The following is a 12868-nucleotide window of genomic DNA, read 5'->3' on the forward strand; positions in this document are numbered from 1 at the left end:
GTGAAATGTCAATAATAAAAATTGCAAAAGGTAGTAATATTTTACTCTTTAATACTCAATCACTGATTCTCTGTAACAATTCAAATTTTCAATTCTGAGATACTTTGGTGTCCTTTCTTTACAAAGTTTTCTTTTTTTTTTTCTTTAATAAAGATTGCTGCAAACAAATTATATCCTGAAATGTTCAGTCTATTCCAGCATGGGAATACATGTAGGTTTTATCAAAAAGAAAGAAAAACACATTGATGCAAAAATTTCTTATTTCATTGTAATCGTCACATGATGCAAATAAATGCTCATGAATTAATTGCAAAATTTATCCCATAAACTACTTAGATAACACTCATTAATTCAATACATACATGTAACATAATACTTAATTTGAAAAATACATTTTACAATGACAAAATACATAATATATACAGGCTCTGTTATTGTGAAACCTACATGTATCACACATGATGTGTCCCTCCATTTGCTCATGACCACCTATGTCCTCTCAAACCTCTCAGATATTTCCAATAAAATGCATGTAGGCCGAGTCATATTGTACTCTATATTTACTCTATACTGTATCCATTGTTTTCCTTTTACAATGATTGAAAATAGTGGGTAAAAAAAGTGAAGGTGAAATCGTTTTGAAAAGAAAGTCAGAATACATACACTGTACATGAACTGTACATTAAACATGAATGTGTATAAAATTTTATTGCACTGTGTGTCATAATTTGTGATACATCTATGTACATGCAAGGAGATATCACTCTAGAGTCTAGAGTGATACCTCCTTGCATCAGCTTCAAATGTCAATGGGGGGGGGGGGGGGGAGAGTTAGTTGTTGCTATGTTACTTACACAGTACTAGTTCCTTATGCATCCCTTTGCACATCATAAATTGTATTTTGATTGTACCCTGGTACATGGATGGCTAGGGAAACACAGTTTGATCACCATGGCGACAAACTAACAGTGAGCTAAATGGGAAATCCCCTCTGCCACCCAAGCTTGTGCACCAGTACCCGCTACTGTTGAATTGTATTGAACTTTGGATTGTAGTTGGATTATAATATGTACATTGTAAGGAGATGATTGATTTTTCTCATCAAGTATTTGCTCTCTTTCATTTTGTATTAATGGTATCTTCAATGCAATTATTTTCCTGTTCATTAAGATTGGTACATGCTGGAATGTACATCTATGGTTTGTGAATTGGATTAATACATCAAATTTTACAATGTGCATGTCAGCATAGGAAATACATGAGGGTGATTTTGCTCTCATGACAGCCCAAGTTACCCCTGAAATTCCCCCAAATTCCGTTGAGCCGACCATTATTTATTGGGTCGCCCCAAGATCTATCACAAACAACTTTCAAAATTACATGTACTGTATATGTATTAGAAAATGAATATTCTCACTACATATATTGCAATAAAATAGCATTTGGATTTACTGCATAATTTCTTGTTTATACCCCTAAAAAGTAGCCCTTAAAATGAACGAAATAGCCCAAAATTCTGCAATCGCCACAAAGTGGAAAAAAGTTACCCCGAAAAAATGAAAAATCATTTCCTACCCTGGTACATGTACACATACACATGTCAATGTTATTGTATTATTGAGTCTATGTATAAATAAATTACAGAGATCGTCTTTGACACCACCAGGGCCCCCTTGCATAACAATTACCAAAATCTTCCATCCAACGATAACTTGTCTGGAATACTAGATTTTAATTGGTTTGTGATTAGCGTTACCATGGTAGTTACCATTGGATGGCAAAGTGGCTAGTACCATGATAGTTACTTTTATGCAACGGGCCCAGATATAGATAGAGTTTAATACCTGGGACATTAAGGATTCTTCAAAAATTATAACCCCAGTTTACAGATTGACAAAAAAAAACTCTTCCTTTTATTGTAGTTTAAAGGTTACCAAGCAACGTGTATTTGTGTACGTGTATGTGAACATGAATTGTCAATTGAAGACAATTTTGTTTGGAATTTTATTTATTGAAAGGTATTTTTAATGTTGTTTCAAGGGCTGTGTTTTATATAGCTTTGTTATTTCTTATAAAGGCATAATGGTCCAGATATTTGGAATTCCTTACCGCAAAGTATTCGCATTTCACGTAAAACATATTCCTTTAAGAAGGCAGTTAAGAGCATGCTCATCTCGAAACTATGATGAAAATGTAGGCATATAATGTTTTTTTCGAAGATAGTTCATGTCGTTGTATTTGCTTGACAAATTATGCATATATTCTTATATAAATTGGGGTACCCTCCTTTCTATTCTTGTGTCATCTTCTTTGTATACTTCTTTGTAAATATTGTATATACATGTACCTGTATTCATCTATACCCTTTCATCAGTTTTTTTTTTGTTTTTTTCTGGTTAGCGTAAAATAATGGTTTTGTAATGACTCAAGCTTCAAGCTTATGTTGCAAGACCTTTGTGTGCTCTGTTAATGAGAGATTATGTAATATTTTCTTTACGTAATATTGTCTTTATGTAATAAACATGTATCACTGTATTTTCATATATGAGATTGTGGATGATGTGAACACACATGAAACAATAAATAAATAAATAAATAAAGCTTTCATTACATGTATAATGTAGGCCTACATGTGTTCATTTCTGAGCGGAAAAACTCTCTGTGTCTGTGAACTGAATAATTGGAAGTCATGTTCAGTGGCTAGCAGGGTACATGTAGGAAGTTATCATTTTTATGGGGCCGAGGGGCTATCTTTTTTTTCACATTGGAGTGATAACGTTTGCAAAATTTTTAGGAATATTTCTTTCTTTTCAAGGGGTATTTCTAGGGGCAACAAGCAATAGCAATTATGCAGTAAATTTATACAAAAAATCATTACTCTGCCATAGTTATAATATTGCTTTTCTAAATCTTGAATATTGTTTGTGACTCTAGGAAGAATGGTCACCCCAATATACGATTTGTGGGGAATTTTAGGGGCGCTTTGGACTGTTATGAGGGCTAAATTGCCCGTTGCCCTCATACATTTTCTATTTCCCTATACATGTATCAAACTATTGCAACTTTAAAATTTGTTGATCTTTCAGTTAAATATAGAAAGGTTATAATATCAAAGAGGGTCCAAGATGTTCTTTTAAATTTTATTAACCCTCTTGCACCCATAAAAGATGTAAAAGAACAGAAACCCCTCATTATTTTTGATGACTTCCTCCTTTTGACAACTCTGCCACAAAAGAGAGCTACATTCATGTTTGTTCATCCATGTACTATGAACCTGGTTGCATGGTAACGGCGTCGTGCGTAAAGATTTTGGATATAGTGATTTTCTGTTATACTTGTGTGGCTTCTCTGATGATGGTTGTGTGGACATGCATGCAGCAGTAGCAGTATGAATGGCTCTCGTATTGTTCTTATATCAGTTATCACAATGTCTATGTGATCACTGATATATATGATAGAGTCTGTCATCAATCTCTTACAGTATTTTAGCTTTGTTATACATTAAAAATCAGAAGCAAAGGTCAAAAAGGACACGTAGGTGAAATCTAGACAGAGGTTGTTTGTTACTGTAGCCTCTCTAGAAGCAGAGATACAAGTATTTGATTTGGCGGACTCTATTGTGGATAGATCATCACGTAATCTTTTAATGATCTTTTAAAAGTGGTAGGACTATTGATTTGAAGTTTTTATCTGTTTGACAAAGACGCTTCACATTTAACAGTTTTCTTTATGTTCTGTCATTGCAGGAACTGAGTGAGATGACGGTGAACCTGATTTGGATCTAGCCAGAAAAGTGATACATCCAAGCCTTATAATACAATGCCAGTAAATCAGCATCTACAGTACATATGCATGGGTTAGTTTACAATTCAGCTGGCAAGATTACTATGCATCTTGTCTACGATAACTGCAGCTAGCTGTGTCTGTATCAAACCAAATCCTATGACTTCACGCTCAAATATGGAACCAACTCGACTTCAAATTTACCTTGTCTGCATGTATTAACACAATTGTAATGAATCCATGAAATTCATTTATTGAGGATCTACATGTACTGTATGTGACAAGCAAGGGCTTTCATCTGCTTTTACAAAAATATGGAGAAATTTCACCATCATATTAATGATTTGAGCGAGAGGTTATGCCGGCTTTCTCCATGCGAGAGATATTGTGTTTAAAGTGCAAGGATGTGACTTACATGTAAGTGCCGACATATTATATGAGATATCAGACATAAGCCTACTTCGAGCTGATTCAAGATGGCTTCACCCGACGACATATGTTTCAAGGGTAATAGTGACCTTGAGTGCAACTGTACTTCCTCCCCACCTGAACTTCCCGAAAAACCGAGCTGTAAGTGTTATTTTTTCTTTCTTATTAGATCGTAACAGTTAACATGTATTTCCGTACTTCTGTACACACATTTAAGAATTTGGGCAATTCTTTGTTCCTTGTATTTGTCAATCATCATGGTTAGATGTATGTAACATGGTAATTGTGAATGTGCTGATGTGGTTTACGGTACACCATGTGGAGTGTTATAGAAACAGTGGATAGAAGAAGTGGATAGGCGAGAAAGTGGAGATTTGAGAATAGAGTATTCTTTCTTGAAAATAGTCCTGAAAAGGACTGTAAACCAGAAGGAGTGTTGAGTGAGAACAGCTTGAGTAGTAGAGCTGATGAGGAGATGCTGGCTTGAGTCGGCGAGTAGAGATGGCGGCGAGTAGAGATGGTTTACAGTCCTTTTCAGGACTATTTTCAAGAAAGAATACTCTATTCTCAAATCTCCACTTTCTCTCCTATACACTTCTCTTCTTCTATCCACTGTTTCTATAACACTCCACATGGTGTACCGTAAACCACATCAGCAATTGTACATGCCACCATGCAAACCTTCAAACAACGTAATTGTGAATGTTCTCAACTTCCTTTACTAAATCATAGAAGTTTGTATGAAAAAAACTTGCATTTGTTGACGAGATATGGTAAAGTTGAGAAGCTACAATCCTACATGCAGCTGGCATATAAACTTTTAAACATGTTGGTAGAATGGTATTGTCCAATCATGCCATTTGATTGGCTACAAAGAGAGGACTATCCAGCATCTCAAAAATGTTTTAATTATTTTTTTTCTAAATTAGGACCCTGTTAAATTGGCTTTGTCTATTTAGAACCTGCAAATTTATCACTTTTTTATTCATTGCAGTGATGCCTGTCTTTGATCAAGTTTCTTTTCAGTTTATTTCCTTCAGAAAGTGTTCATTTTTTTTTCATTTCAGGTATTGGTTTTGAAATTCATAGGAACCAGTGGGGCTATTTTCTTAAAATTCAGAATGAATGGGGCCAAAAGTTGTCTTATCCCAAAGAGTTAGTTAAAGGGGAGTGCGAGTGATCACTTGTTAACGCTCTACTTCATCCATTTTTGGTAGAATCATCACTCGCCTCAGCAATTGCTTAATTAACAAGAAGGTCAGTTAATGATCAAACTGTTAGAGTCAACCTTGAAAACATCATTCTCTGTCAACATTTTTATTAGGAGCCTTGTATTGCTCCCCTCATAATTATAAAACTGAGTCCCTGTTATCCCAAATAGATGGAGCAAGCCTCGGTGGTAATCTTCTCTCAAAGAATTACCCTCTGTCGTGTGTAGGGCAGGGAAATATTACTTTGTAGCAATGGATGATTTTGCCCTGAAATGCTCAAAAAGAACCCCCATTCAGTAAAAGAATAAAGCTTATCCAATCATTGTTGCCCAAAATATTTTTTTTCTTTTTGCCTGGTGTACATGTAGGAAGAAAATTGTCTACAAATCTACATACATGTATATGAGAGCAATGAAAATGAGAAAAATTGATTCTTGCTCTACATTTACATGTACAGTGTTTGATAGTTTTACCACTTTAAGCCACATTCAGCTTCAGATGTTGTGCAACAAAGCTACATGTATTGACATTCAGACAAACTGCCCCATCGTTTTTATTTGCATTATAAATTTATACTGACAGTCATGTCATGTCTAAGTAAAATCAATCTTCCAAAATTATGCAGAAAATTTGGTTGTGACAAGAATATTTCATTTATATGTCATGAGTTCATTATGAGGTACATATACTGAGTCATGTAACATGCATGCACCTGTGCCTTTGTATATTACTCATTGTTAAATTTGTTCTTAAAATGAAACATTGCTATAAATAGTAATATTTACTTTCTAAGTTTTCCCTTGTGCAGTCTACATGTATTGTAAATGTCAGAAGTTTTTAGTCATATTGATGTTAAAGGAAACATGATTTTCATAAAGAGTTTTTTTCCAAGAAAATAGTTTTAACTCATATCTCTCTTTTCATTTTATTTTAGTTTATATAGAACCAAGTACAACTACAACCCCACCCAACGGTAAGTGAAAGATGAGGATACAATGCATCATATCATTTTAGTTGTCTGCATGTTAAATTTGATTGCATGTGCATTCAGATGGGTCTTGAAAGTGCTGTGTACAGTATGAATTTAAAGATTTACACGTACATGTAGTTTAAAATAGAATGAATTTGTGCAAAACTAACAATTACAATTTGCATGGAACAATTTGTAGATTGTGTTTTTAATAGGCTATGTTTTTATCCAACCTTTCTTGGACCCCATTAAATATAAGTTTAACTTTGCAATCCAATTTTAACTACCATGGTAACAATGCCAAACAGCTTATCAACAACATTGATTCTGTAATAAAGAATACCATTGGATGGCAAAGTCTGAGTTTGTTCTATGCAACGGGACCCTAATTTGCTCTAGTCTAGAAAGTCAGTTTCTGCACACAAAAAAAGAGTAGAGTTGTTATCTACATGTGCAGGTAGGTGTGCACCATATTCAGCATGGTGTTAGAATTTGGATGAATGTCAGGTTCAGAGAGATGTGCGATTTATATAATTGGCTGATTAGGCATATTTTTGGTGGGAGCGCATTTCTCCAGGAGCAGATGTATTGAATGTCTTGCAAATTGTAGTTTACTAAATATCGATGTTTGTTTAATGGTCTTAACACTGTAGTCCCATTTACATAGTACAACAAAGTAATACATTGTCAAGCAATATGTAACATCTTGATACAAGCAGTTTAAACAACTATTTATCAAGCAATGTGCAGTACCAAAGTAATATACAGTATTGAAAATAAATGAAAATTGTCAAGCATTGAAATAAGCAATGCATGTATCAAGGATCATTTATAACAATGTAATTATCTAATGATTGATCAAAGTCATCAGTGTGTTCTATCAAGTAATGTTTCTGCAAACATTATCAAGCAGTGTAAACAAAGTGAAATTATTATGCAAATGAATTTATTACTTGTCTGTTTGTATTAATACCCTTCGTTGCATGCTGCCTACAGGGACATACACCGAAACTCCAACAACAACGCCAGGTACATGTTATTTTGTTTTATTTGAAAGGGTTCATTATTCTTCTTTCTTTGAATAATCCTTATGTACATGGATTTGTGCTGAAATATACATGTAGTATCACTGTGAAACAGGACCGACCAATTATACCCCTTTCATACTGAGCTCTTCTCCATTACCCATCTTCACCACTCTTCACCATTCGTTTAAAATCGCCTGCGAAATGTGTAATACCGACTGAAATATTGGGAGAGGCATATCAAATGAAAGCATATCATCTCATCTCGAGAAGAAAGTATGAAATGAGTAATGATCAGTATTAAGCATTATATGCTATGATTCAATAATCACAACAACTTCCCTGATCACAACAAGGTCTGAAAACATACGTTGTTGCATAATGATTCATAGTCATTCATGCATGACTGATCACTATTTGGAACTAGGTGCAAAACAAGGCCATACATGTACTTTTTCTTTTAATTTTTTATATTTTGAAAATTAATGAAGCAACAGTAGTCAGATGTGGTTCATCTGCAGTTGTTGTGTGACATGCTTCAATGATCACGGCAAAGTCATATGTTTAAATTTTCCATGGTTTGCATAGGGTTGATTCTCAGACACCATTAAGCAGCAGAACTTAAAACATCCTCATGCTGTCAAGTGCATCTCCTCTTAACTCGCTTAATAAAGCTCAATGGGAAAGTTTTCACCTGCGACTTTCATTTTCTTATCACCGCCTTTCTCGAAAGCAATATTATTAAGCAATAGAGAGCACAGTATGAAAGGGGTATTGATAATGATATCCATGATACTATTCATTGTCCCTCATTCCTCCATGCACGTTTCTTTGTCGTATCATGGGCTTGTTCATGATTCCTTTGAATGTTGAATGGCCTGGACCCTGTCGTACAGAGAGTTGCGATTGATCAGATCAGCCACTACTATGGAAAGCCAGCAATAAAGTACCGAAGTGGGACGTCGGTGGCCATGGTGTTACGGCGGGCTGGTTCTAAAGTGAGTCGCAGCTGAAGATCGTCTGTACGCATTTGTATGACTTTGGCTCATCTGAAAAATAGGTTGCAAGTGATCATATTCGGATAGCAGCCATTTTCTCTTATGAGAAACACATGCTTTCATTCAGCGGATTCATTTGTTTAGAACCAGGTGCCATGACGCCATGGCAACTGATGTCATCGCTTTGGTATTCTACATTATGTTAACATATAACATACCTGTTCATTCAAGATATTTTATAGATCTGTTGTTTATTCATACATTCATTGTTTTCTTGAAAACTCTGTATTCTTCTCTTTGTGTACAAAGGACATTGTGCAAAATTCTTGTAGAAAAAAATTATGACATTGATGGATTTCCATACGGTTGAGGTTGATTGGATCAATCGTACATGTAATTCTTTGTAAGACAGGGCCCTGGTAATAACGTGAAATCTGTGGAAGGCCTCAACACAACACATTGCAGGGAGTAATTTTGCTTACCAAGTTTGATAAGCATTTTATGGTCATGAGAGAAAAGCTCCCAACTGAGTTCTGTACAGTCCTATGTAAGATTCTGCTAGCTACACAAACAACATTTTTATGTAGCATTCTTTAAAATCGTAGAGCAAATTGCGAATTGATACAAGGAACATTATTCCGTGTATTTTAATAGCATTTACAATAAAACCATTTTGTGTACTGGTACATATGTACATGTACATGTAGAAGTTAGAATGTCATTTTAATCTAATACATGATATTTGTTGTCATTCATTCAATGTTTTTATTTAATTCTTGGGTTTTTGACACTAAGTTTGCCACCAATATCTACATTTATAAACATTTATTTTAAGATGTGATAATATTCCCAGGAAAATTAGAAAATAAAAACAAAAGTATATTGGTGTTGAAGAACTTGTGAAGCAGTTGCATGTAGTTTAAAAACTATATTAATAACAATTACTATACATGTAGGTACATCTACACCACCTGGAAATACGACGGTAACCTCAGTCACAAATGATACCCCAACTATCACAACTACAGGTACCTATATACCTTTTTGTTTAAATTCTTTGCCTTTTTGTAGTCCCCATCACCTCAGTTTCCATTTCGTTTTAATAATTAAATGGAATATTTTGGTGTTGACATCCCAGAGTACTTGTAAACCTTTGTTTTATTTGCATTTTGCAAATATACGTTTATTTTGTTTTTTGAGTGAGGAGTTTCCTACTTATCACTTTTCCGACAGTGTTGTTTTGTTTCCATTGGAGTGTTTGATTAATTTCTGTCAATCCAGTGTTTGACGACTTGTGTTACGTTTGTGTGCATTCTGACTGCACAATTGTGTGCAAATTAAAGCTGTTTTCTTATTTTTACATCACACTAATCAGTTTCAAATCTCCAGTTCAGAAAGAATTACAATGAAATACAATTCCACAAATCAAACACATTTTTATTTCCAACCAATGATGTATGTTTGAATTGTATTTGTTTATTATGTTAATGATGGAAAAATTGAAGTTGAACTGGAAGTAAGCATTTCAGATTTGTGCTTGATTTTCAAAATCACGATTAAATAGCTCTTTCTACAACAACCCTTTGGTCTAACTTTTATGATTTAAATATTATGTTAGCAATACAGATACAGTGTATATACTTCTGACAGTGACAACAAGAGCTATTGCATTTTAGTTGTATATTTGATGATCTCATTCTTTTTTTCAAAAATTATTTGCCAATAGCAAACTTTTTTTTATTTTGGATGAACTTCTTGTGTATTCATGTACGTGCAATATGAAAGCACTACCTTAAAAATTATAAAATACCCCCTGCTAGACCTGAGATGAAAGAATTTTTTACCTTTATGAAATGTTGATTTTCATATTTTCTTGATAATTTTACTACACACTCAGGATTATCGCTGATTCTTTCAAGTTTTTAAACAAAGTCATCCCTATTTTTTCATTTGGAAAGATTGGGATGCCGTGTACATGAATCTCTGCACTTCTGATAGTCTGATTAGTACATGTATATAAGGTTTATTTGATATTCTTTGTTATTATTTCATGCTGAAAGAAGGTCCCATAATATTTGATCGTCATAGCACCAGCAGATGTAAACACTTCATCCATTATCATGTTAAAATCATTTTTTCCAAAGATTTGTATTCATGCTAGGGATACTCACGTGTAGAGTGCAATCTTTTTCATACATTGCTTTGGAGCATATATCTCATCAATAACATTTGTCAAATTGCAATCCTCCCTCACTCTTGTTTGGTTCCATTTTGTGATTAAATTGATTATTTCTGCACATCTCCCTCCTGGGATCCTCTTCAGATTAATTTCTCATCCATTATACTATAGCTCTGTACATTTCAGTTTACAAGTACATGTATGTGCTTGAATGAGCACTCATGAATATGTAAAGTATTTGTATTGAAGGCTTTTAGGAAATTAATTCAACCTATATTTCATTGCTGCCATTTAATAGATTTATTCAAATACATAAATTATTAACCATATTTATCTCAATTCTGGGTATATGCAGGTACATTTACAATTTTAAGTTTAAGATTTTATTTGACTTTGAATTATATGGACTTCATGCAACTTTTTAAATTTGTGCAATAGAAAATGCCAAATCCCAGTCTCAAATAGCAGATTAGAAATAAGGGGTATATGCTGTAAAATGGGTAGCTCGCAGCTTCAACATGACTGTGTGGTCGTCCATGTATGTTAAGCTTTATTGGCATATTATTGATGCATGGTGAAATGTGCTACGTGTCATTGCCATGGAAACAATTGTTTGTTTGCACAAAATGCTTCATGGATACTTACCTAGCTGGAGGTAGGTTGCCGCTGTTGCTTTCACCAAGTCTGGAGGAAAAAAATATTCTGCTGAAATAAATCATGTGATGTTCAGATCTAACAAAGATAGCTGCTGCTTTGTCAAAATCTTTAAACAGTATTGCTGGAATAAATTATGTTACACTCTTCCATTATCAAATAAAGATGACAAAGAAAAGAAATATAAGCTACGGATTTTCCTTTACATGGTTAAATTTTCTGTCTTTTTCTATTTGTTTTCTATATTCTCTCATTTATTTCACTCTTCCTCCCTCACCCCCCCCCCCCACCCTCACTCTCCCTCTTTATCTCTCTCTGTCAATTTTCCCTCTCTCTTTTTCAGCATCTCTCTGTCTATCTTTCTCTCCCTGTTCCTCTCTCTTTCTCTTTCTGTCCGTCATTTTCTATTCCTTTTTTTACACACCCTTGCTTTTATTTCTCTTTTTTCCCTCTTTAATAAAAATAAAATAAAATGCTAATTTATTATATAAAATGAAGAGGACATCTCTCATACACTGTTTTTTATAAGCAGTTGATAAGATGTCATTTGATTGGTGAACAGTCAACCTGTCATAGATTTCTGCCATGTATTGATATGAAATATGCAAGTGTCTTTGCTTTTTAGGCTCTCCAGTTGTGGTAATACTAATATACCTTGGTCAAGTATCAAAAGCCAGCTATCCTTTAGACATTTCAATTTAAAAGCTTGAAAAGAAGCTGCTTATTGCTCGCTCAATGTGCTTCAATCTTTAGAGTCATTGCTAGCATTTCTGGAAATTGTTTAACGTCTGTGATCTCTCAAGTACAAGTAGACTCATTGATGTTAAGTTCCCGTGGAAACTCTTCATCCATCTTGCAATTTGCTGTCAGCTAACATTTCATTTTTCATTGGCACCCATTCTTGAAGTTATCATACATGTACATCTCTATGGCTTCATTGATCGACTTGATTCCTATATATAATGACCTCAGAGAAAATATATTTGTTTGGATCTTGTTTTTAGCAGAACCGTCAACAACAGGACCTAGTCCTAATACTGGTATTACGGACCAGCCTACCATTGAGACCAGCCCTGTTACTGATGAGTTCTCGTCTCCTTCTGATACTAACCCCACCCCAGAGGGTGGACCAAGCTCTAGCCCCTCTAATAATACTAAAACTGTGCCTTCTGAAGGATCCACTTCTAACCCAGGTAGTAGTTGACATTTACTGTTATTTTAGGACTATAAAGGAATAGTATACAATATACCATGACACTCAAGGATCTAGCAATAACTATTCACCTCAAAGGAATATCAATAGTACCCATGCTGTGCATAGTCTTTGGTGCAATGTAGTGCGTATATGGGGGGGGGGGGTCAGAAAAATTGAATAGTTCACTTCTTTCCAGGAGGGGCTCTGCCCCTGCTTCTTGTCCCCTCTTTGCCGGTTTGCCCAGTGTATTATGATAGACCCTGAAGGATCCAGTGAGGTTTTCATGGATACAATGTGAGGGATTTCCCCCCTTTTTTTGTTCCCCCGATTCCTTTTCATCCCACCGGAAAACAACAAGGGGTTTAAACCAGAGAGCATCACTGAACATGAGTCAATCCTCTGCCCTTATTGGTTTTAACTCTGA

General features: G+C 34.7%; 1 protein-coding gene across 20 annotated transcripts in view; it reads left to right on the forward strand.

Moving 5' to 3' along the window:
- The window catches only part of LOC121424405 (mucin-2-like), a 42873-nt gene that overhangs the window by 1455 nt on the left and 28550 nt on the right, over positions 1–12868 (forward strand). For 12 of the 20 annotated variants that reach the window (XM_041620090.1, XM_041620074.1, XM_041620084.1 and 9 more), the window contains exons 2-6: positions 3747–4353; positions 6358–6396; positions 7390–7422; positions 9373–9444; positions 12254–12442. In XM_041620090.1, coding sequence (XP_041476024.1) covers positions 4260–4353; positions 6358–6396; positions 7390–7422; positions 9373–9444; positions 12254–12442 — 427 coding nt within the window. In that variant the 5' untranslated portion in view covers positions 3747–4259. Of the gene's footprint in view, positions 1–3309; positions 3387–3435; positions 3535–3611; positions 3636–3746; positions 4354–6357; positions 6397–7389; positions 7423–9372; positions 9445–12253; positions 12443–12868 lie in introns of those variants that run through there. The other 8 variants (XM_041620089.1, XM_041620094.1, XM_041620075.1 and 5 more) reach the window with 7 other exon arrangements.

This window comes from Lytechinus variegatus, chromosome 11 (assembly GCF_018143015.1).
Source record: "Lytechinus variegatus isolate NC3 chromosome 11, Lvar_3.0, whole genome shotgun sequence".
NCBI lineage: Eukaryota > Metazoa > Echinodermata > Echinoidea > Temnopleuroida > Toxopneustidae > Lytechinus > Lytechinus variegatus.